Raw genomic sequence first — 23,276 nt, 5'->3', positions numbered from 1 at the left:
GAACTCGCAGTAGAGCCCTGACTCCACTAGGGAGTGCTCTACCTCTCTGCATGAGACGGAAGCAATAACGCAAGAAAACCAAACACGTCAGGAAAGACACGCAAGCTGTGGAGGAATCTGCCGCCACAGCTCGCTTCGCGCATGCGCGGGGGTGGTTGCTTTTCACAAAGCTGTTCTCCAAGTGAGCTGGCAACGTGCGGACCAGCTGCCTTTGTAAGGATATCGCAGTGTTGGGTGGTTGTCGTTGTCTTCTCGGTAACTCCGATGAAGCGTTCATAGGGGACGCGCTGATCTTGTTGGCAGGCTCTTTACGCAGCAGAGGTTTTGTTCAGTATAAAGTGAAGGTCGCGTTTTCGATGAGATCTTGACTTTTTTTGTTTTGTTTTGTTTTCCTTCGGCTATATTTTTATACACTTCGTTAAAAATCATGGTGCTGGGGAAGGTGAAGAGTTTGACAATAAGCTTTGACTGTCTCAGTAACAGCAATATCCCCGTGTATTCTAGCGGGGACACAGTCTCAGGAAGGATCAGTTTAGAAGTTACTGGGGAAATTAGAGTGAAAGCTCTTAAAATTCGTGCAAGAGGGCATGCAAAAGTACGCTGGAGTGAATCTAGAAATGCTGGATCCAACACTGCCTATACACAAAATTACACCGAAGAAGTAGAGTATTTTAACCATAAGGACATTCTAGTCGGGCATGCAAGAGGTAAGCTTTTTGCTTATTAATTCACTATGTGCAGACATATTTCCAGAAAAAGATGTATCTTTGCTTGGTTTATCCCTTTTTAATATGCAATCTCAGAGCGTTCACTATTTCTAAAGATGAGGAAATGCTGGTTGCATTCTTAGGTTGTATTCCTGATTATTTGAACGTTTACTTAAAAGCATGTTGAGGTGCATTTTCAAAGTACCTGAAAACAGGACTTTTTAAAAATACCTGCATTTTAACAGTCTTTTTCATAAGGATTTGCATTGTTTTTAATGTGTTTTTTAATATACAATGCCTTTTTTTTGTTTTTCTTAGTGATATTAGCGTGATTTGTTTCTCTATGGGGAAAATAGCTGTTAAATCAAAACCAGATATGTAGTGAATTACTTTCTTGGTAGCATCCCATCGAATCATAAGTGTAATTAAAATGTAACATTAGACTTTGACACATAACAGATACAGGTCTGACTTGCAGAATTATTTTTAAGGTTGATTCATTGTTGGCAGATAAAAGATTTCCTGTGGATTACTTTGGTGTGCTATCACCACCGCACCCATAATTTTCCATTTCTTCCTTTGTTCTAAACTAGTATACTTGTAAATTACTTTAATTTCTTTTATTCAACTCCTCTATGGGGGACTCAGATGTAAAAATCTGTCTGAAAGGCCAAATAAGAGGTCATGGTTGTATAATTGGAGCATCGCTTCTGAGTTGAGGAGTTCTGGAACCTGCATTCAATGAAAACCTGGTCTGCTAAGCCCCTATAGAAATGGAAAGTGCCCTGCAAATTCCCTTATTTTTGGGTATGGAAATGGGATATTACATTGTGAGTGGGATCGTGGGTCTTAAATTTGCTAATCTATAGTTTGCATAGTTACATTGTGAAAGTACAAGGGACTCTAAGCTTGTTATTTCTGAAGTTTCCAGCCTTTGTTAGAAGCGGTTCAATCCTGTTTGGGGCCAGTCCCGGGAAGAAGAGAAGGAGAATTCCTTCTCTTCGCAGATTGGTTGCACACGTCAGGTGGTGGTGATGACTCAATTCCTAGAACAAGAAAATGTGAAAACTGAGTACATAATTTAGTTGGGTGTTTGGTGGGTTGTTTTTGCTTTTTTTTTGGGGGGGTGGGGGGGGTGGGGGGGGTAGTTTTTGTGTGTGCGTGGGTTTTTTTTTTTTTTTTTTTTTTAATTTGAAGTATATTTACTGCAGAGATCTTCTGGAAATAGCAGTTGCTATCGATTTTAATTATGTTACGGCGATGCAAGCAAGCTCAGGTCACTCATGAAGTGTCTTTCTAGCTCAAATGTTCTTTATACTGCTGCCTTAGAAATAATTCTCTCATGTGAAAAATTTATTCACCTCTGGCTTGCAGATGACAGAAACATGCAATCGTGCATGAGTCATTCATAGCAGGATGTATCCTTACGAGTAAGAAGGCGATCCTATGCTTCTGTCAGCTTAAGCAGCAGCAATGACTTTGTATGTGGCCTGTAGATCCAAATGCTGACCTCAATGGTAGGTGAGGCATTGATTTAGAAGGATTAAAGACTGTAGTCAAAATAGATAGTGCTGAGGTAATGTAGCTAAGACTTCCCTTTTGCTAACAGAAGCCAGACCGAAGGAACTGATAATTCTTGGAAAGAACTGATAAATCAGAGGAGCTGTCAAACTAGGCTTTTGCATCCTGAATAATCAATAGACCCCATGAACACAATACAATCATAATTCAAACAGTCCTGGGAAAAACAGGATTTAGCTGTCACGAACACTAAAGGTTAAAAAGTCAGAGCTGAGGAAGACAATCTTTCTTCATCATTTTGGGACCCCACCCTATAAAATAGACCACCGACCCATTTCAAAGAACAAACTACGCATGCTTGATGGCTCTTTGGGCTAATTATCATACGAAGCGGGAAATGGGATGTACCAGAGTTATGAATATGCATTTGTAGTTTGGGTATTCAATACTCCTGTACATAAAAGACCCTGTGATCATCTGTAAATTGCGCGTGTGTTTCTGGGAGCGATCCCGCACGCTGCCCGGCGTCGTAATAAACATACACTTTCTAACTTTAAACTGTTAGAGAGTCTTTGTCCGTCATAGTTGGATATTGGTGTTAGATCAATATCCATATTTTTTTTAATAAATCAAGGTGAGATTCCAAGACTCGCCTGACATAAAAGCAGAAGTTACCTTGGTTTAATTTATGATCTTGATTCCAAATACTGACATAGTTGTAACTGCTGCCATTTCAAGGTCTGCCTGAAAGATACGTAATGGAAACTGCTTTCCGATATGACTTCTAGTTAAAACTTAAAATGAAATAGAGCTCTCTATAAGTATTAAGTGATCTTAGTATTGTCTGCTACATTAATCGATTACATGTAGTAATTCAGCTTCCTCCTATCGCCTGCCTAGCAAGTGTCTAAAAATCGATTTTTTTAAAAAGTGCGCAAGCACCACCTAGAAAGTACTGAACAAATTCAGGGGCACGAGAAGTGGCAAGCTGTCCAATTAATGTTGTTAAGAGCTAATGTATCAAAAATTGAAAGTTTAGCTCGATCTTGCTTGGATAGCAAAGACCCAAACATTTCCTAATTTCAACGAGAAAGCTGACCTTGTTTTATAGTCATGATTCCTTGTATTGCTTTAAATGCCCCAATAAATTTGCAGTTTGTTCCAATATAATTATCATGAACCCAGAAAAAAAACCCGCTGATTCCAACAGAATAGAAAGTTATTTAGATAAAACAATTCAGCATTCCACATACAAAAGTGTTGCGGTGTGCATTTTGGGTTTCCTAAAAATTCTGTATAATTTTTGTTATTAAGTTTCTGTAAGGGTTCATTCCTACCCCCACACTCCTTTTCCTCGATTACTGCTGTTAACTTCATAATAGGCCTGGCTCCCACCATTGTATGTCCCTTAATAGCCCTGGCCTAGCCCATTGTATAGCTTTGTATCTTATCTGTGAACACATTCTTGATGGCTGTAGCCCAGCCAGGTGGCTCAGCCAGGGCCTCAAGAATATCTACACCCCTTTCACCCCTATATGGCAATGTCAATGCCCCCCTATACCTAAGTCACTCCCCCTCATTTCCATCTGTAACGCCCATGTTCATAAGAGCAAGCAAGAACTCACACTGACACTCACGCTTTGACCACCTGGGCTTTCGCCCTGAATAAACACCTTCCTAAGTAACACCAAGCGTGAGCCGCTCCTTTCTTCCAAGCAAGGTCATGTCTCTGTCTGAAATCTGGACCCAAAGGATTAACTCGTTTGTATGGTATCTGAAGAGCAGAGCTAGCCGGACAGACAAGCTCGGAAGGACCATACATAAGGGTTGGCATAATTCAGGCACATATAGTGGGATTACGCAAAAGACCCTTCCTGTTGTTAATAGTCTGAAGCATCATGAAGGAACACTGCTACATTTTAAGATTTCTTTTAGTTCCCACTGTTCTACAAAAGTGCTGATGCTCCAATTTCTTTAGTGCACCAGAAATGCTGAAACAAACCTGTGCAAAAATATAAAACCCCTAGAAGACTATTTACACAAATGTACCTGCAGCATGTAATGTCACAAAATAACGGTCTTTGATACACCGAAAAAGCAAAGCAATGTGTATAGTGCTTTGTTGTTGTTGTTAAAAAACACTTGGAGGGCTTTGTTTGTTTTTAATTAAAAATAGTAGTGTTTTCCTTGCACATACATTTTTTCATCCCTTCTTCACTTCCTGTCAGATCAGCAGTCTCATTGAGCCTGAACAGCAGCAGCAGAATTATGGTAAGCAAGTACTGAGCTGTCAATCACAGACTAGGCTGGAGCAGGAGAGGACTGGCCTAAACTGGCATGAACACATCCCCTGCCAACCACTCATATACATACAGTATACATTACACCCCACTACATTTGCTCAGCAACTCTGCTCACAGTCTGGCCTGACTACCGCAGAGGTAAGGAGAGAGGGGGAGGGCATCACCCACGCCTCACCATCTGCTCTCCTCATATCACAGGGCCACGCTGCTGGCTTGCCCCGTGCAGACACCCCAATCCTGCACTTCTCTCAGGGGCATGTGCTGACCATTACTGAAAGGCGATTACAGATAGTGCTGGCCAAGGGCATGGGACAGGAGAGATAACCGAATGGGCGATGCAAGAGGCTGCAGGGCCATGTGTCTCAACGGCCGCCCCTGCTCACAACTCCTTGCTGGCCCAGTGGATGTGTATGGCAGGAGCTTGAATACTTCTGCCTGTCCCCAGAGGTGGGCATTCCCAAGAAAGGCAGTGTGCCCTCTGGAGCCACTTCGCTCTGCCTCTCAGCACACACTAGTGAGCGGGCAAAGGAACTTCCCCCACGTCCCAGCCCCCTGCAATCAGCGGCTGGCATCACCTTAGCAACAGGCTAACAAACTCCAGCAGGCCAATAACAAGGTGGGGACAGGGAGTGGTCTTCCAGACTGTGGTAGGGTACAAGGCGTAGAGTTAAACTCCACTCTGTGCAGCGAGTGTTCACAGTCCTGCCGCTGCAGCCAAGGGAAGGACAGTGGTGTTCCGGGACAACTGCTTAAGACTGTACGTGCTGCACATGCAGCACCAGTCTTGCTTCTGGTGTCAGAACGTGTCTGATCTGTCCCTTCCCTGCCACCTTTTGTTCCCTTTCCAGACAAAACCAAGCACCTATGATTTATTAAAAAAATATGGATATTGATCTAACACCAATATCCAACTATGACGGACAAAGACTCTCTAACAGTTTAAAGTTAGAAAGTGTATGTTTATTACGACGCCGGGCAGCGTGCGGGATCGCTCCCAAATACACACGCGCAATTTACAGATGATCACAGGGTCTTTTATGTACAGGAGTATTGAATACACAAACTACAAATGCATATTCATAACTCTGGTACCTCCCATTCCCCGCTTCGTATGGTAATTAGCCAAAGAGCCATTAAGCATGCGTAGTTTGTTCTTTGAAATGGGTCGGTGGTCTTTTTTATGGGGTGGGGTCCCAAAATGATGAAGAAAGATTGTCTTCCTCAGCTCTGACTTTTTAACCTTTAGTGTTACATGACAACTGAATCCTGTTTTTCCAGGACTGTTTGATTTATGATTGTATTGTATTCATGGAGTCTATTGATTATTCAGGATGTAAAAGCCTAGTTTGACAGCTTCCCTGATTTATCAGTTCCTTCAATCCGGCTTCTGTTAACAAAAGGGAAGCTTAGCTACCTTACCTCAGCAATATCTATTTTAACTGAAGTCTTTAATTCTTCTAAATCAATGCCTCAACCTAACCTTAAAAATTCTGCAGCTGTATATCTAGCAGTTAATAGAAACAGACTGGAGAGACTTGTTTCTGAGACGCTGTATTCTTAGTATTGTAAAGAATGTATAAATCCCTATTATTCTGGAAAAGAGACCTATATAATATATTATGCTATGTAAAATGTTCACAGGTGGAATAGCATATTGGGTTTTTCCCTCCTAGATGATGACAATTCTGAAGAAGGCCTTCACACTATTCATTCAGGAAGGCATGAATATGCATTCAGCTTTGAGCTTCCACAGATGTAAGTACTTACATGCAGTACACAGCTTGTGAGAGAAGGCTAAGATACATACCTGCTTCAGAAAAATTCTTGTGGAGAGAGGGAAACCTTTTCAGTGGTAGTAGTTGTGCTCAGACATGCAGTAGAGGACATAATCTCATTAAACTGAAGAAATTGCTTTTAAACTGGTTAAGAGTTGTTCACAAAGCAGGAGCTCGTTGCTCAGTTGGTTACTCTTTGTTTTGACTGAGGTATGTTGGCTCCTTATGGAGGATTGGACCCCTTCACAGAAGAAGGGAGGGGAACTTGTGTCATTTGAGTCCTGCAGAGGGGCTGAGGTATCTTCTAAATGAAGCAAGATTTTACTGGAGTCATGCAGGCCATCAGAACCTAGTGATAACAGCTTAACTGTTCAGGCTCAGTCTGAAAAAGATGTGGCAGGCTTAACTGCATTCGAACTAAATAAGAGTTTGTTTGGCTTTTTTTTTTTTCTACTTCAAATAGGATGTATGTACTCAGGCTGACCTCTAGACAAAAAAGCCAGGATGGAAAAAAAACCAAAACAAATGGATGGGTGGATGAAGCAAGAAACATTCCCATACCTAATCCCGCTTGTCTCAGAAAGCAAAGGTGAAGCAAGAATGATAGCAGAAGTCTTAAGATAAAATTGCCACGCACACACACACACACACAAATGCATTTGAGGTGTCTAATGTATACATTGTGAAGGGGAGATTTATACATAGAGGAGTTACCAACATGGAAATTAGCTCAAACACAAGTTGCAGGAAAATTAAATATGAAGGAACAGAGAGAGTCTGGAAATAGATGAAAGAAAGGAGGTAGGAGGAGCCTTTTACTGTAAAAGTCAAGTGCCAAAGTCATTAAGGTTAAAAAAAGTTGGCAGAATATTAGACTGATACCTAATATTAAAGCTAATAAAACATCTGCTTATTAGAGGGACTGGCTTTATTAGAACCTGCAGATGATAAATGCTTTTACAGATCAGTTTCCGCAAATAGCGCAGGGCTTTACAGTCAATATTATTAGAATGCTGAAGAAGATGCATATCTATGGAAACTTTTAGAAGTCAGTTTAAGGTTCAGATGAAAAACTCTTCTATAAGAAGTGATAAGGATGATACTGATATTCCCTTGAGTTGGAAGGAATGTTCAAATATGACCACTAAAATAGCACAAGAATTGATTAAAACACTAAAGGTCTTGTCAAGTGACTTGAAAGAATAACTATGAAGCCATCTTTGATAATACTGGAAAAAATGAAGGCTGGTAGTAAAAGGCCTGGAGAACACTAGTTTGATACTGCCTCCTTACCATTTCTTGCTATTTTGTATCCATGGAATATTTCTAAAATTTATTTAAAACAAAACCAATGTGGTGGGTTGACCTTGGCTGCCTGCCAGCCCTCCATGCAGTTGCTCTCTCATTCCTCTGCATCAACAGGCCAGGGGGAGAAAATAAGATGGACAAGCTTGTGGGTCAAGATAAAGGCAGTTTTAATAAGAAAAAACAAAAGCTGTATGCAGAAGCAAAGCAAAAATAAGAATTAATTCACTACTTCCCATCAGCAGGGAAATGTCCAGCCACTTCCTGAAAAGCAGGGCCTCAGTATGTGTATTGGTTGCTCGAGAAGACAAACACCATAGCCATGAATGTCTGTGTCAGCCCTGACTGTCTCGTCGTCCTGTGTGTCTGTGTGTGTGTGTGCCCCACTATATGGACTGTTATGAGGAAAGTTAACTCCATCCCAGCCAGACCCAGTGCAACCAAATACAAAGCAATAGTGAAAAGAACCAATATGCTGACTGCCCTTACTGAATTTTTTTTCTTAAAGGATACTGAAGCAGGATGAAACATTGAAGGCTGATTAGAAAATCCTTTCATTTGCATTATTAAGAAAAAAAGTAAACATTTCAAATGTGCAAATAGAAATGTCAAACTTGTAGCAGAATGATTCTTTCTAGTAAAGTAATAGCACAGCTAGTATTATCTGATATAGAATTTAGGGATGGAAACTTTGCCCATAACTTATCTTTTTTATGATACATTTTAATTATAGTACAATATAAAAATTCTTCCTGGAGATTAAAGGATGAAAGTGTTAGGAAAAGACAAGTTACAGTTAACTGGACATGACTGGAATATAAAAATCTTATGTCCTTCATCTTATGATGGTGGGGGAGGGAAGGAGGAGGAGGGAGAAGAGGATAAAAGGGTAATGCTGAAAGGTTTGACATCCCCTATCCACATATTTCTTTTTCCCTCTCCAACTCCCCAAAAGGACTTTGTCTTTCAGCGTTCAGAGCAGAATAGTCTTTATCTTTTTTATATGTGTGTGTATATATATTAAGATGATCTCATCAGGGTAAAGGAAAATTAGATGATGCTCAAAAGCTCTCTCTTCAGAACTCTACATTGAAATATTTAACTACTGTACTTAAGGCAAAACAGACTACAAATGCATTTAGTTATAGTTAAACCACTGAGATACCAGCCAAGTAAATAATACACAGTTATTTACAGAACACAATGTCCAAAATAATAACGGGATGGTACTAATGCTAATTTTTCTTGGTGGTCTTAATTTGACCTTAAAAAGGCATGCTTTATTCTACACTTGAAAATGGCCTCTAAAGGAGATGTCTATTCTTCTGGCACTTTTCTTGCACAATTCTTTAATTGATTCTTTAAACTTCTACAAAACTACTGTTGAATGAATCAGAGATTATATATTTCCCCAACTTTAACATTACGTTTTTCTGAGATATGGAAATGTTGCAAATAAGTTATGCTTATTATGATACATTAAAAATACAGTTCTACATATGTCTTGGTTTGAAAGACAGGTGTCTGCCAAGGAAGGCAGGAACCTCCCTTGGAATGGAGAATATGCCCCCCTTCCCTCCGAATTATTATAACTTTGAAATTAAGGGGCTTTCAGGCAAAGATATGGGAAAAGGAATAACAGTTCTTTACTAGTATGTATAACAAGGCAAACAAACAACAACGACGGCAGCAACAACAAACAAAACCAGAAACCCAGTAACACCCTTCTCTCAGCTGTCAGGCACCTTCCCCTTTGGTGTAGTTATGGTCACAGCCGGCAGGGGCGCTGGTGGCTCCCCAGCTGGGCAGGGCAGGTGCGACGATCCCCTCGCGGCTGCAGGGGGCGATGTGGCGCGAGTTCGGTCGTCTCTCTGCACGTGGACAATGGCGGGCACAGCCAGCAGAAGGGATGGAAAAGGGGCTTCCTTTACGAACTCCCAGGGGCAGCCAATCCCGCTGCCCCCTCTGGATAGCAAAAGGAGCTGTAGCAGGGACCTCGGAAGCAGCAAGCTGGAACAGCAGGGGCGAGCAAAATCCCGGAGTGGTAGACGAGATGTATCAGAAACTCCGCACCTGTAGCTGGAACTGCGGGGCGTCCCGGCAGGCAGGGCGTGCGGGCTACAGTGTAGCAAAAATCCCGGAGCAGTGGCAAAGAAACGGCAGGGGCCGGGCAGTGGCAGCCCGGCTCCCGAACACGGCAGGGAGAGGCTTCCTGGGAGGGGGGAAGGGCTCGGGATCCCGGGGTTTCCCCTGAGGTACCCGAGCAGATGGTAAGAGTCTGTCTTTTTTTTTTTAGTGAGGTAGGGTGTTAATAAGGTCCCAGTTCAGTGGCTGCTCTCACGAGCAAAGGCAAGGCTCACCCACGGCAGAAGAAGCAGGACAGGGCTGGGCTCCGGCGGCAGCAGCAGGGAATCTCTCCCCCCTCGACGTCTAGAGAGTAAGAGTGAGCTAGGAGCTGCACCCAGCCCCTTCCCCCAGCCCGTCTCGCGATATCTCTGCCCTTCCCAGGAGAATGCCCCCTCAGCTACGATAGTAAAACCAGCTGCACTTCCCCCCTTCTCTGTTGGTTACTTCCTTCGTCTCTCTGAAGTACTGGTCATTATTGTTTCTTAGCAACAAAATGGGAGAAAATTCCATAAGAGAAAGAAACAAAGGGAAAAATCCTAAACCCCAACAACATACTAATTCCAAATCTGATCAATTGCATCGTTACTGGAACGAGAGAAAAAACTTTACTCAACTTTGACCTTTGTCCTGCACAGACCACTTGCTACCTCATTCGAAGGCAGACACGGCAGTGTGCGGTATTGGGTGAAAGCTGAATTGCATAGGCCTTGGCTTCTACCAGTAAAATTAAAAAAGGAATTTACAGTCTTTGAACATATAGATATCAACACTCCTTCGTTACTGGTAAGAACTGACAGAACTACTCATTCCTTTTCTGGCATAAAAATACTGAAGTATAATAACTGAAAGAACATCAGCATGTAACTTTACCTAAAATTTATTTGCTAGTTTAAGTACAGCTCTTATTTTAAGTATTATATCAGTTTAACAACTCTTTAACTGCTGGTATTTTGAAGGCTAAGTTATCCTGTACTTGGAGTTGCTTTATCTTTACAAGACGTAAAATGCATTTGTCGGTCTAAACTGATGCTACCACATTGTAGACTCTCATTAAGGAAGAAAATTTGGTTAACCAGTCCTCTTAAATTATAAATAAAGAATAATCTATGAAGGAACAATGCAATGCTTAATATTTTAGTGAGGGACTGCTAACTTAAAAATGCAAAGTAAAAAATGTACTGCAGTGCATAATTGATAATTTCCACATGTATAGTTTTCTACTGATGGGGAGGAAATAATCACAATTCTGTATAATCCTTTTTTGAAATATCATTTTATTAAAATAACTTTATTATCACAACTGCTTTCAGTGAGGATTTGATTTCAGTCTGGCCTAAAAATCCTTTATTTTATCCCCTTCTCAAATTTTGATCTAGAGGGGAAAGAAAATTAGAAGGCCATTGAAACAGATTTCTTATGTGTATGGGTGAAAAATCAGCTTGCAAAGGGACCTTGCACAAACTCCATGAAAATCGAAGGTCTCTCATTTGACTTTAGTGGGCTTTGGATCAAGCCCTAAATCCTGGTGTGTAAAATAAGTCTTTCTAACATAGATGAAACAGGATTATTCAGAAACTGAGGAAATAGCAGGAGTAAAGATTACAGTAGTTGATCTTAGTTATTTTGCTTTGGAAATGCAGCTTAATGGAAAGTGTGAAGATGTTCTAATTTGCTGTTAGTTAAATGAAAAGCTCTGCAGCATTATGTTGGGATGTGTAGGCTATGAAGCCTTTTAAGCTATACAGTATTTTCTTTTAGTATTGTTTTAATTGTGGCTGTAGTATGGAGGATCGAAGAAAAAGCAATACGAATACACCAGTGGGATTAGTACAAACATTGTATCTGTATAATGCTGTTTAAACTGCTTGAGACTTTCACTATGAAAGCAGCTTTGTTTATCAAAATATGTAATAATAAGCACATTATGAAAATTATTATTTTCCTATGTTGGTTTAAATACCTGATGAGATTCATGAAGATCCTAATTTGATGGACAATACTTTTCTTCTTCTTGCAGTCACCTCAAGCAGGCACAAAAGAAAAGACACTATGTTGTTGGCTTTGTACCTCAGGCCCAATATCTTTAAGTGCCAAAATTGAAAGAAAGGGCTACACCCCAGGTATGTGATCCTATAATTAATTCTGTGTGGTTTTCCTTCCTTTTTAAAGCTGGAGTCTGTACTACTGTTTTTACGTAAATGAGACATTAAGGATATTTGTACCACATACGTCTGCATTTAGCAATCTTCTCCGCATACCCTGTTAACTAAGACAGGGCTACTTGTATCTCTAGATGGTTCAATGACCTCATCTGTTAGACTGGCATGTTTTGGGTGTTAGACTGTTTTGTGGGTTTTTTTGGATGTGTTGTTTTCTTTTTCCTTTTAGAACAGCTCATGGGGATCTTGTTTCTATTAGCATCAGTGGATGGTTTTTTCAGGTAGAGCAGTGATAGCAGCATTGTTGTAACAGTATAAAGAATGTGAAAGTTTGCTTAAGCTGCCTTGTAAATGTAAAGAAACTGAAATTCTGGTGTGTTTTGTTGAGTGTTTTTTTTTTTTGTTTGTTTGGGGTTTTTTTGTTTGGTTTTTTTTGTTTGTTTGTTTGTTTCAGGTGAATCAATTCAAATCTTTGCTGAGATTGAGAATTGCTCTTCCCGTATGGTGGTGCCAAAGGCAACCATTTACCAAACCCAGGCATTCTATGCCAAAGGGAAAATGAAGGAAGTCAGACAGCTTGTTGCCAACCTCCGTGGGGAATCCTTGTCATCTGGCAAAACAGAAACCTGGAATGGCAAACAGTTAAAAATTCCACCTGTTTCCCCTTCAATCCTTGACTGTAGTATAATCCGTGTGGAGTATTCACTGATGGTATGTTGGGCAGTTTGTTTCACTCGTGAGAGTGAGTAGCTTCCAACATGCCATACAAATTTCTAGCACACCATTTTGTGATCATTAGTTATGAAAGAAATACATGCTCTGGTATTAGTGTCATGACAGGAGGTCTGGTAAGTAAATTTAGTTTAAATCATGCAAGTTCTTAAAGCAGCTGTCAACTAAGCAAGCATTTAATGAGTAGACTGCATTTCTATGTGAGGGCTCATGTTAAGACTCTTCTTAACTTGAAAAGCTCATGTCTCCATAGGGGCATGGGCCCTAAAAGGGGCTGTTAGAAAAAAGCTCTGCATGAAAACTTTCATAGAAAGATAACTTAGACTAATACTTATGAAATGTTGATAAAACCCCACATTTTAATCATATACTTGTTTCATTTTTCTTCAGGTATATGTTGATATTCCAGGAGCTGTGGATTTATTCCTTAACTTACCACTGGTCATTGGTACCATTCCTCTACATCCATTTGGTAGCAGAACATCAAGTGTAAGCAGCCAGGGTAGCATGAACACAAATTGGCTTGGTCTGACCCTGCCTGAAAGACTAGAAGGTAACTTGATAATACAAATCTCAATCAATTTGCTACTCTCTTTTGATTTTTGTCTGCTTTATTCATTGCAGTCTTGTTAACAGAGTCAAATTACATCCTTTTATAATAAAGCCTGCAGGAAATCCGTTGTGGATGTTTTCTTGCCACTTACTTGTTCTGTGTAGCGCAAGAGATTTTTTTTTTCCCTCCCTGCCTTTCTGTCTAGGACAGGCAGTGAAATCTAGCTTCTTTGGAAAGTGGCGGAAATAAAAGCACAGGATGCCATTGTATCTGTGCATAACTTCATTGCTTCCACTTCCAGTATCCCAATTACATCCTTGGTTATAAGGCATTGCAACCCATAATAGCAGTTTCTGGACTTTCTCATCAGCCTTAGTAGCCAAGGCTTTGTGAAAAGATAATACTCTTTTCTATGGAAGATCTCTCATGGCCAAAGAAAGAATTATGTATTTCCTTCCTTCTCTTTTTGCATATCTAATATCTTGCTTTTTTTTAAGTACAAATCCCAGACCTGGAGACTTCTAGAGTACAGAGGACGGCAATGTTCTGTCATTTCTACCTGTATAGAGATTAAATTATCTTTGGTCTGATTTAAATTTTAAGGAGATAATTAAGCCACAATAAACAGTGGTCAGTCTGTCTTTGAACATAAACTTAATATCAGAATAAAACAAAATAGTATCTCTTTTTTGTTTAACAATTTTTAAGTCATTGTTTATCTGCTGGTGAATCTTTCAGTGGTTGAAGTTTAATATTTATCATGGTGTATATTTTGTCATGCATAAGACCTTGTTGTTTGAACTGTATGTACCTTTTCCCTCCAGCACCTCCTAGCTATGCAGAAGTGGTCACAGAGGAACACAGACAGTCTGGCCTTGCACCTGTAGCTGCTTTTGATGATTTTCAGAGAGCACTGCAAGGACCATTATTTGCATATATCCAGGAGTTTCGTTTTCTGCCTCCTCCCCTATATTCAGAAGTAGGTACATCTGTCAGACTATGATGATTTATATATTGTTTGTGACTGATTTTTTTTTTTTTTTTGTCTGATGGAATAAGTTTAGAAACCTGTTTCTCCTTCCTAAAATTGGAAGAAACCATTAAAATCATGAACATGGAATAAGTTGGTTTTGAGGAGGATTTTTGTTTGCAAGATGCAGATGAATTGCATCAAGAGTTTTCCATGCCTGATTTACAGCATGGGTTACCCTTTTTATAATTTTTATTTTTTTTTTTTACATGAACTCTGCAACCTTAAATTTAAAAGGTGCTCCATGAGGTGCCTTGACTTCTCCATCATGCTATTTCCTGGAGCTGCCGACCTGGGAGGTAATTTTTCTTGGGAGCACTCTTCCCCAGTCTAATACTTTCTGGAATTTTTCAAAAAGTGTTGTTTGCCATTTTAGAAACATATTTTTTAAAAATGTGTGTATTAAAAATAAGCTTTCACCTCTGCTGCTTCCTAACAATTTATAGCAACCACTAAACTGTTTTGCCTACATGTGTGTTTAAATTCTGTGAATGTAGGCCTTTCAGCAGTTTCATGTAGAAGAGCGATGTATTGGTATTAATTTATGACTTAGGTTTTCTGAAGTATACAGTTCTTCAACACTTTTGGCCTTCACAGGACTAAAAATGCAGCCACCGAATAACCATGAATGAGATGCAAATTTCAAAGCTTTTCATGTTGTTTTTTTCTTTTTCAAGAAAAAGAAGTGATATAGGACAAATGAAAGAAAGTGTCCTCTGGCCAAATTTTGTCTGAATTGATCCACTTTAAGAAAATAGCATTATGCAGCACAACTTCCCCCCCCCCCCCCCCCCCCGCCCCGGCTTGAAATGCAGAAAAAAGGGCTGTATGAAGTTAATTGATTTAATGTTGTCTAAAAGTCGCAATGTACACTTAAACTATTCTTACATCTAGTTTTTCTGACCTAAGTTAGCAAGCTTGTACCCTTTATTTCTCCTGTAGAGAGGAAGAAGAGGTAAGGTTTCAAACACATGAACTTTTTGAAACATCCCATAGGATATTTGAGGGTTAACTACTTTAATTTAAAAGTAGAATGATTTTTTAATTGATAAATTTCTGCCATTTCAAGAAAAACTTCTTTGCTTCTCACAATTAAATATTTCTTAAATTATGTTTACAGTGATATGTGTCAAGTCATGTTTTTTGTATATCTCATATAATTCAAAAGACTTCTGTGTGAGTAAAGGAGAATTTTTTTATAGCAGTTATTTGTGCTTATCCTTAAATTGCCATCAACTTGTAGTTTAAAGTCTTCCACTGGATCTAATATTTTTATTACTGTTTCGCAAAGTTTTGTCTAACTAGAACTTTTTCAATTATTTCAATTACCCTTGGACTGGAAATGCCACATATCATTATAATTGTCAAACTTGTGAATTTTGTTTTTTATTCCTAGCAATTGATGCTGAAATGCACTGAAATGCACTGGGTTGTTGTGGCTTTTATTTTTGGGATTTTGTTGGTTGGTTTTTCTTTTCTTTTTTCTTTTTTTTTTTTTTTTTTCTGGGCTCACTTGGTCAATTGTTTGGTTGGGGTTTTTTTGTTGTTTTGTTTTTTGTTTTTTTTTTTTTCTTTTTCTTTTGGTTAGATTGATCCAAGCCCAGATCAGCCCACAGATGAGATATCATCTTGCCCCTCTTGATGAAGGAATCCATAAAAAGCTGACTTGACTTGGGTTTTGAATCACACCTTCTGTGTTGAAGATCAAGGTGTCATAGTGGAGACTTGCTTTTAAAGGAAGTGATATTGCTCTTGCCTGTATGGTGAATAAATTAAAAGAACCTGTGATCATGCTTTGACACCTACAGCACATCATAGGACTTCTCCACATGCTTGAAAACCTGTGTCCCCCTCCATTAAATAGTGGCACATACTAGGAGCAGCCTTATTAGCGTGCAGTCAGGTGTTTAAAAACACTCAAACTATGTTGTAAGAGAGGAATGGCTGCTTTCTATGATTCTATGAAAATTTGCTCATGCTTATTACTTATGTTATACAGTTAAGTGTCACTACAACTTATTCTCATTTATGATGGACTGTTGCTACCCCCCCATTGTTTGTGAACTGCACAACAAAGAACAAAAGAGCTTTGCCAAAAAAAAAAAAAAAAAAAAAAAAAAAAAAGAAGAGATGAAGGCCCACAAATGCCCTGACTTTTTATTTTCTTTTAATTTGATGTAGCCTGGACTTTACCTGCATATGCACATGCTCAAAATTGTCCTAGTAGGCTGATCCTGTATCACCTCTTCAGCTTGGATCCTATTGCGTATTTATTTACAAACATTACATGCCTTCAAAGTCAATCCTTGCTGTATGTTTTGCAGCTAACTGTAATAGACAAGCAACAGATAAGTGGGGAAAGAGATAACAGAAGGAAACTAATAAGAGACGTGATCAAGGTTGTATACCTTCTTGATTTCTTAAAAGAATTTGTTGCCTTTCTGCTTTTATTGCAAAGCAGTGTTTTGTTACAGACTGCCTAAAGATCAATTAATCTCAGGTGAATTCATCACTTGCCAAACTGTTAGAATGCTTTTGGTTTGTTATGTTGCACTGTTATTTATATTTGTGTTTTGGTTTTGTTCTTCGAGGGGGATTTTGAACAGGGACATGCGCAAAACTTACAAAGTGAAAGCAGCACCGGCAGACACTAAAAGTGTGAAAAGAAAGTGTGAAAAGGGGATAATCATATGCTGTCCAGGGTTCACGGGCAGAGATACCTTAACAATTAGGGATGGGAAAGAGAAGGTTTGTTGGTTGGTTTGTGTTTGGTTTTATTTAAATAATATGTAGTTACCTAATCATCAAAAATTATATATAAAATGAGTCTCCAGTAGAAAGTGTATTTCAGATCGCAAGAAAAAATTGAACTATGGCAACTAAGCAGCAGCTCAGTTTGCCCATTTGGTATTATCTTCAGGGTTTATGATACTCTGTCACAGAATCATAGAACACCAGATTGGAAGGGAGCTCAAGGATTATCTGGTCCAACCTTTCTTGGCAAAAGCATGGTCTAGACAAGATGACCTAGTAAACCTAAAAAGTGTCCAATGTTGGGGAATCTGCCACTTCTCTGGGGAGATTATTCCAATGGCTGATTGTTCTCATTGTGAAAAATTGTTATCTCGTGTTGAATTGGAATCTCCCGAGGAGTAACTTGTGCCTATTACCCCTTGTCTTTTCCATGTGACTCCTTGTAAAAAGGAAGTCTCCATCTTCTTTGTAGCCACCCTTTAAATACTGGAACATGGTGATAAGGTCTTCCCTTAGCCTTCTTTTCTCAAGGCTGAACAAACTCAGTTCTCTTAGCCTTTCTTCACATGGCACCTTCCCAGTCCTTGAATCATCTTTGTGGCCCTTCTCTGGACCCTCTCCAGCCTGCCCACATCTTCTTTTGTATATCAGGGACCAAAAGTGAACACAGTATTCCAAGTGTGGCCTGACAAGGCACTGAGTAGAGTAGGAGAATGACTTCTTTATCTCTGCTGCTGGTGCCCTTGTTGATGCAACCCAGCATCCTGTTGGCTCTCTGCCACAGCAGCTCACTGTTCACTCATATTCAGCTTGTTGTCCACTAGGATCCCTAGGGCCCTTTCCACAGAACATCTCCCCAGAGGGATAGATCCCAGCCTATGCTGCATTTCTGGATGATGTTTTCCAGGTGCAAGATGTTTGTCTTTGTTGAACTTCATCAGGTTCTTGTTAGCCCACTCTTCCAGCCTATCCAAGTCTTCCTGCAGGGTGGATCTTTCTTCCAAAGTGTCCACTTCCCCACTCAGCTTGGTATCATCAGCACACTTCATCGGGGTACACTTGATTCCATCATCCAGATTACTTATGAAGATAGTAAACAGTATTGGGCCCAATATTGATCCCTGGGGGGGCCCGCTTGTGACAGATTTCCAGTTTGAAAAGGAGCTATTTACCACCACCTTCTAGCTGTGGCCTGTCAGCCAGTTCCCCACCCACTGCACAGACCACTTGTCTAGACCATAACACATTAGCCTCTGTAGGAGGAGGCTGTGGGAAACAGCATTGAAAGCCTTGGAGAAATCCATGTAGACAGTGTCCACTGCTTACCCCACAAAACCAAGCCAGTTACTTAGTCATAGAAGGTGATCAGGTTTGTTAAGCATAATTTGCCCTTGGTGAGTCCATGCTGGCTTTTCCCAATCCCATGCTTAATTTGACTTCTGGTAGCCCCAAGGAAGATTTGTTCAATAACTTTCCCACAGACTGAATAAGACTGATGGACCTATAATCTCTGTGATCCTCCTTTAATCCTTTCTTGTAGATGGGGGTGATATTAGCCTTCTTCCAATCTCCTGGGCAGTCCCCCAATCTCTGTGATCTCTCAAAGGTTATGGAGAGCAGCCTTGCAATGATGTCAGCCAACTCTCTTAACACCCTTGGGTGGATAGTGTTAGGATCCATTGATTTGTTGGGGTCAAGCTCCTGTAAGAGTTCACATGCCAACCCTTTCTTCATTGACAGTAGGTCTGTGTTTGCATCAACCTGGATTTTTGTTCCCAAGGCCTGGGGCCCAGCAGTGCCGGGTGAAGAAGACAGAGGAGAAGAAAGTTTCGAGATCCTCTAGCCTTTTCAGCATTGTTGGTGATTAATTCATCTCTCCTGTTTAACATCAGGTCCATATTTTCCTTCTGTTTCTTACTGTTTACATACACAAAGAACCCTTTCTTTGGGTTTTTGACATCTCTGGACAATTTCAATTTGGGCTGAACTTTTGCTTTTCTAACTGCTTCTCTGCATGCCCTGGCAGTGCCTTTGTAGTATTCAATAGATATTTGTCTGCTTTTCCATCTCTGGTATGCTTCTCCTGGTTTTGAGCAGACTCGGAGGCTTGCAGTTAAGCCAGGGGGGTCTCTTGCTCTGCCCATTTCTTTTACTTTTAAAGGTGATGAATTGCTTTTGTGCTTCCAGGAAAGCATTCTTGGAAAAACTCCCAGCCCTCACTAGCACCTTTATCCTCTGTGGAAGCTTCCCACGGAATCCCTCCCAACTGAGCTCTGAGCAAGCTGAAGTTTGCTCTTCTAAAATCTAAAACCTTTGTCTTAATACTATAGCGTGCTCAGCTGGCTCTCCAATTCCACAATATTGTGATCACTGCAGCCAAGGTTATCACTAACAGATATTACAAAGCAGGTTTTCTTGGTTTGTGAGAAGCAAGTCCAGCAGTGCCTCATTTCTGCTTGGCACATCTAACATTTGTATGAGGAAGCAGTTCTCTACATATTCCAGGAACTTGATGGCTGATATATGAGCTGCTGTACTGTTCTTCCAACAAGTGTCTGGGTAGTTGGAGTCATCCATGAGAACCAGGTTCTGTTGACCTGAAGCTTGTTTAAGTGACCCAAATATTGCTCCATTGGCCTTATCATCTTGGTTTGGAGGTTGGTAGACTAAAATTATTATAAAACTGAGCCAGAGTATCAGTGTTACCAGCCATACTCAAATTAGTTTGCTGAGAATTGCTCTGACCACTCCTGGGCTAGTCCTGAGAGCTTTAAAACAAACAATTTATAACAAAAAAATTTCCATTTTAGGGCCAATTCTCTTCAACATCTTCATAAACGACTTGGATGCAGGACTCGAAGGTATACTAAGTTTGCTGGCGATAATAAAATGGGAAGAGCTGTTGACTCCCTCAAAGGCAGAGAGGCCCTGCAGAGAGACCTGGACAAATGAGAGGGCTGGGCAATCACCAACCGTATGAAGTTCGACAAAGGCAAGTGCCAGATTCTGCACCTGGGATGGGGCAACCCCGGATGTACGGACAGACTGGGGAACAAGAGGCTTGGAGAGCAGCTCTGCAGAAAAGGGAACTGGGGGTCCTGGTCGATGCCAAGTTAAATATGAGTCAGCAGTGCCCTGGCAGCCAGGAGGACCAACTGTGTCCTGGGGTGCATCAGGCACAGCATTGCCAACCAGTCAAGGGAGGTGCTTGTCCTGCTCTGCTCCGCACTGGTGCGGCCTCACCTCAAGTCCTGGGTGCAGTTTTGGGTGCCACAATATAAGAAGGATATAAATCTATTAGAGAGCATCCAAAGGAGGGCTGCAAAGATAGTGAAAGGTCTAGAGGGGAAGCTGTATGAGGAGTAGCTGAGGTCACTTGGTTTGTTCAGCCTGGAGAAGAGGAGACTGAAGGGAGACCTCATTGCAGTCTACAGCTTCCTCATGAGGGCAAGTGGAGGGGCAAGCACTGATACTGATCTCTTCTCTCTGGTGACCTGTGACAGGACCCAAGGGAATGGCCTGAAGTTGTATCACGGGAGGTTTAGGTTGGATATTAGGAAAAGGTTCTTCACCCAGAGGATGACTGGGCACCAGAACGGGCTCCCCAGGGGAGTGGTCACAGCACCAAGCCTGACAGATCTCAAGAAGTGTTTGGACGATGCTCTCAGGTGCAGGTTGTGATTCTTGGGACTGTCCTGTGCAGGGCCAGGAGTTGGACTTTGATGATCATTGTGGGTCCCTTCCAACTCAAGATATTCTATGAAACAAACAAAAAATCCAACAGCTTTAATCATACATTCATCTAGAATGCAAGAAATCATATAGAAAAAGTACTGACTCCTTGAACGTAGTCTAAAGAAGCTATTAGATGTGATCAGTGTTTTTATACTAGAGATTTGTAAATGTACATTTTCTTTTCAGAAATCATGTAAAAAAAAAAACAAAACCAAACAACCACCACCAACAAAAAAACCCTACCCAAAACCAAAAACCAACAACAAAAACTATTGTCTGAGACATGTCTGATGTTGACTATTTAAAAACTAATTCATCGTATGAATCCTTGTGCAATGAAACAGCTCAGAAGGGAGGGGAGGGAAAGCTGATGTTTCTGTATTGTGCTCATTCTTACAAAGTTATGCCTTATTTTTAAGGCTTCATAAATATAATAAAATAGGCTTTCCCATAAGTGGCCTTTATGAGAACATGAAAGATATTTTATGTTCCAAAAATGATGACAGGGTGATTAAATGCGAGTCACGTCTTAAGTGATTCAGTTGAAATGTTTGGGCTTTGATAAGCAAGAATTGGAAATTGGGTGATGTCTTAGGCTGCTTTTTTTGTGACTGTCCTTTCCTTCAATCCTTTCCAACTAGACAAAATTTTACAAGTTAAAATTGTTGGCATAAAAAGGCATTTGATGATTTTACTTTTTTTCTTTTTTGTTAACAGACTAGGGAACAATTGTTGATATACATAGCATTAAAGCACTTATCCCAGTATATTGGAAAAACTGTATATGAAGCAAAATTGACCAGTGTTGTCATAATTGATGTTGCATCACAGGCTGGGATCGGAGTGAAACATTCTAAAACCTTATCAAATGAAGATTTTCCACTTAAACTTTTTTATTAGTTGTTCAGAGGCACGATAAGTTCATAGCTGTAGCCCGGTATTTGATATAGAATCTTGATCTGAATTAGGAAAAAGTAAAATTGAAGCATTAGAGAAACAAAGGGCAATATTAAATGCTTGCTTTATAGATTCTATTCTATGGCTGGGTTTTGGTTGCGGTTTTTTGTTTGTTTTTGTTTTTTTGTTTGTTTGTTTGTTTGTTTTGTTTTTTGTTTTTTGTTTTTATTTTTGTGTTTGGTTTTTTTTAATTAACTTTTGGTGCTGAATATGTCCTTATGGACTTTATTTTAAGAGAACTATGTGGAAAACAATTAAATTTTTTCTATTGCTCTTCCTTTTGAAAATGAAACTTTAAAATTTTGTTTAAATGCTTTAAAATGCTTTAATTGTAATCTCTAAGATTGTTGTGACTTAAACATTTAATATGTGTCTTTGTGTAAAATAACAGCCATAAGGATTAATTTGCTATCAGAAATGCATATGCTATGTATCAACTACATAGGGGAAAAACTATTTCTGGAGCTACACCACTGATTAGTACAAGAGCTGAGTTTCAGCACCTTCAGTTCCTTTGTCTTGTTTATATCAATGGTTTCTTAGGACTAGGTTTCAGCTGGGAAGCTATAATACAATCTCCTAAACTTAGAAAATACCAACAACTTACAGGATATGAATGTTTTTTTCAGGACACTGCTTAAAATTACTGTAACTTGTGACCTCTGTTGAAGTTATTTAGTGTTTTCCAGTACATATGGTGGGGGCAGGGATTGCACATTTTTGTAGGGGTGGGAGGAAACTGGGGAAGGGGAATTACTTTAAAAGCCAGATAACTCAGTGATTTGCAGTTGGGATATGAAGGCTGGTTTGTTGAACTGGGGTCAATAAGGTGTGTCTTGCTGTTTACTTAGAAGTCTAATGTTACCAGATGTTGGAAATCACTATCTGTGATTTGTGTTTTGGTCAGTAGAGCTTTGCAAGATATTAATACAGCTCCTCAACATTCCAGAAATGAAGCACTGCCATAGCATCTTGTTTCTGTATACTGCACACAGCTGAACCTCTGAAAGAATGGGCTATCATCATTGCTTGGTATCAGTGTCTTTTGACCTAAGGCAAGGTTCACTAGGCTAGCAGCCAGGATTCAGGAGTCCAATAAATGCTGTTTCTGACTGTTGGTTTTAAAGGTACCAAAGACCACTAAATTATCACGGTATTGTTACAGGAGGTTTTATGGTATATGCTACTAACATAGACAAACCAAGCATTGGATTTAACTCCTTGTATAATGCAAACAGTAGACTTCCTAAATGTGTGAATTATTGTGTCAAATAAAGCGTTTTTATTTAATTTTGACTTTGTAACTGCCAACTACGGAGAACCCAGAAAGATCTTTTAGGGAGTTTTCCCCATTAATAACACTGTGAATCATTTATGCCTGAGTTTTGATTGAAACCAATAGGAAATATAAAAAATAAGGTTGTCTCTCATTATGATTATAGACTCAGAACTCCTTTATAGCTGAGTGACAATGATTAGAACAGTTTTTTCTAATAGCAGCACAACCCTTTTTAATAACTAAAGTTTCTAATGCTATGTGGCAATGTCAGAATTTAAATTATCATCAGTGTCATTTAAAGGACAGACACTTTGACCATTTTTGTGCAACATTTTCTTG

At 39.9% G+C, this 23,276-nt stretch overlaps 1 protein-coding gene across 6 annotated transcripts; it reads left to right on the top strand.

The window, feature by feature from the left end:
• The first annotated feature begins 184 nt into the window (after positions 1–184).
• On the top strand, positions 185–23,031 carry LOC310922096 (arrestin domain-containing protein 3-like). Of its 6 annotated transcripts, none has more exons than XR_014592292.1 (9): positions 185–707; positions 6,205–6,286; positions 10,374–10,521; positions 11,756–11,858; positions 12,352–12,608; positions 13,020–13,182; positions 14,007–14,161; positions 19,777–19,958; positions 20,470–23,031. XR_014592292.1 is itself a non-coding variant. In XM_083882434.1 (9 exons), the coding sequence occupies exons 1-8, from the start codon at positions 428–430 to the stop codon at positions 14,468–14,470; spliced, it is 1,209 nt and encodes a 402-aa protein (XP_083738560.1). In that variant the 5' UTR covers positions 185–427; the 3' UTR covers positions 14,471–14,511; positions 19,777–23,031. The 6 variants fall into 6 exon arrangements, 4 of the variants coding, with proteins under 4 accessions (XP_083738560.1, XP_083738559.1, XP_083738562.1 ...); XM_083882434.1 differs by adding an exon at positions 14,450–14,511 and having other exon boundaries at positions 19,777–23,031; XR_014592293.1 differs by having other exon boundaries at positions 14,007–14,511; positions 19,777–23,031.
• Positions 23,032–23,276: the final 245 nt, after the last annotated feature.

Source organism: Zosterops lateralis (genome assembly GCF_965231275.1).
Source record: "Zosterops lateralis genome assembly, chromosome: W".
In the NCBI taxonomy this organism is placed as follows: Eukaryota; Metazoa; Chordata; class Aves; order Passeriformes; family Zosteropidae; genus Zosterops; species Zosterops lateralis.
Note: the sequence above shows the minus strand (reverse complement) of the source record. Positions and strands in the feature narration are given on the sequence as shown.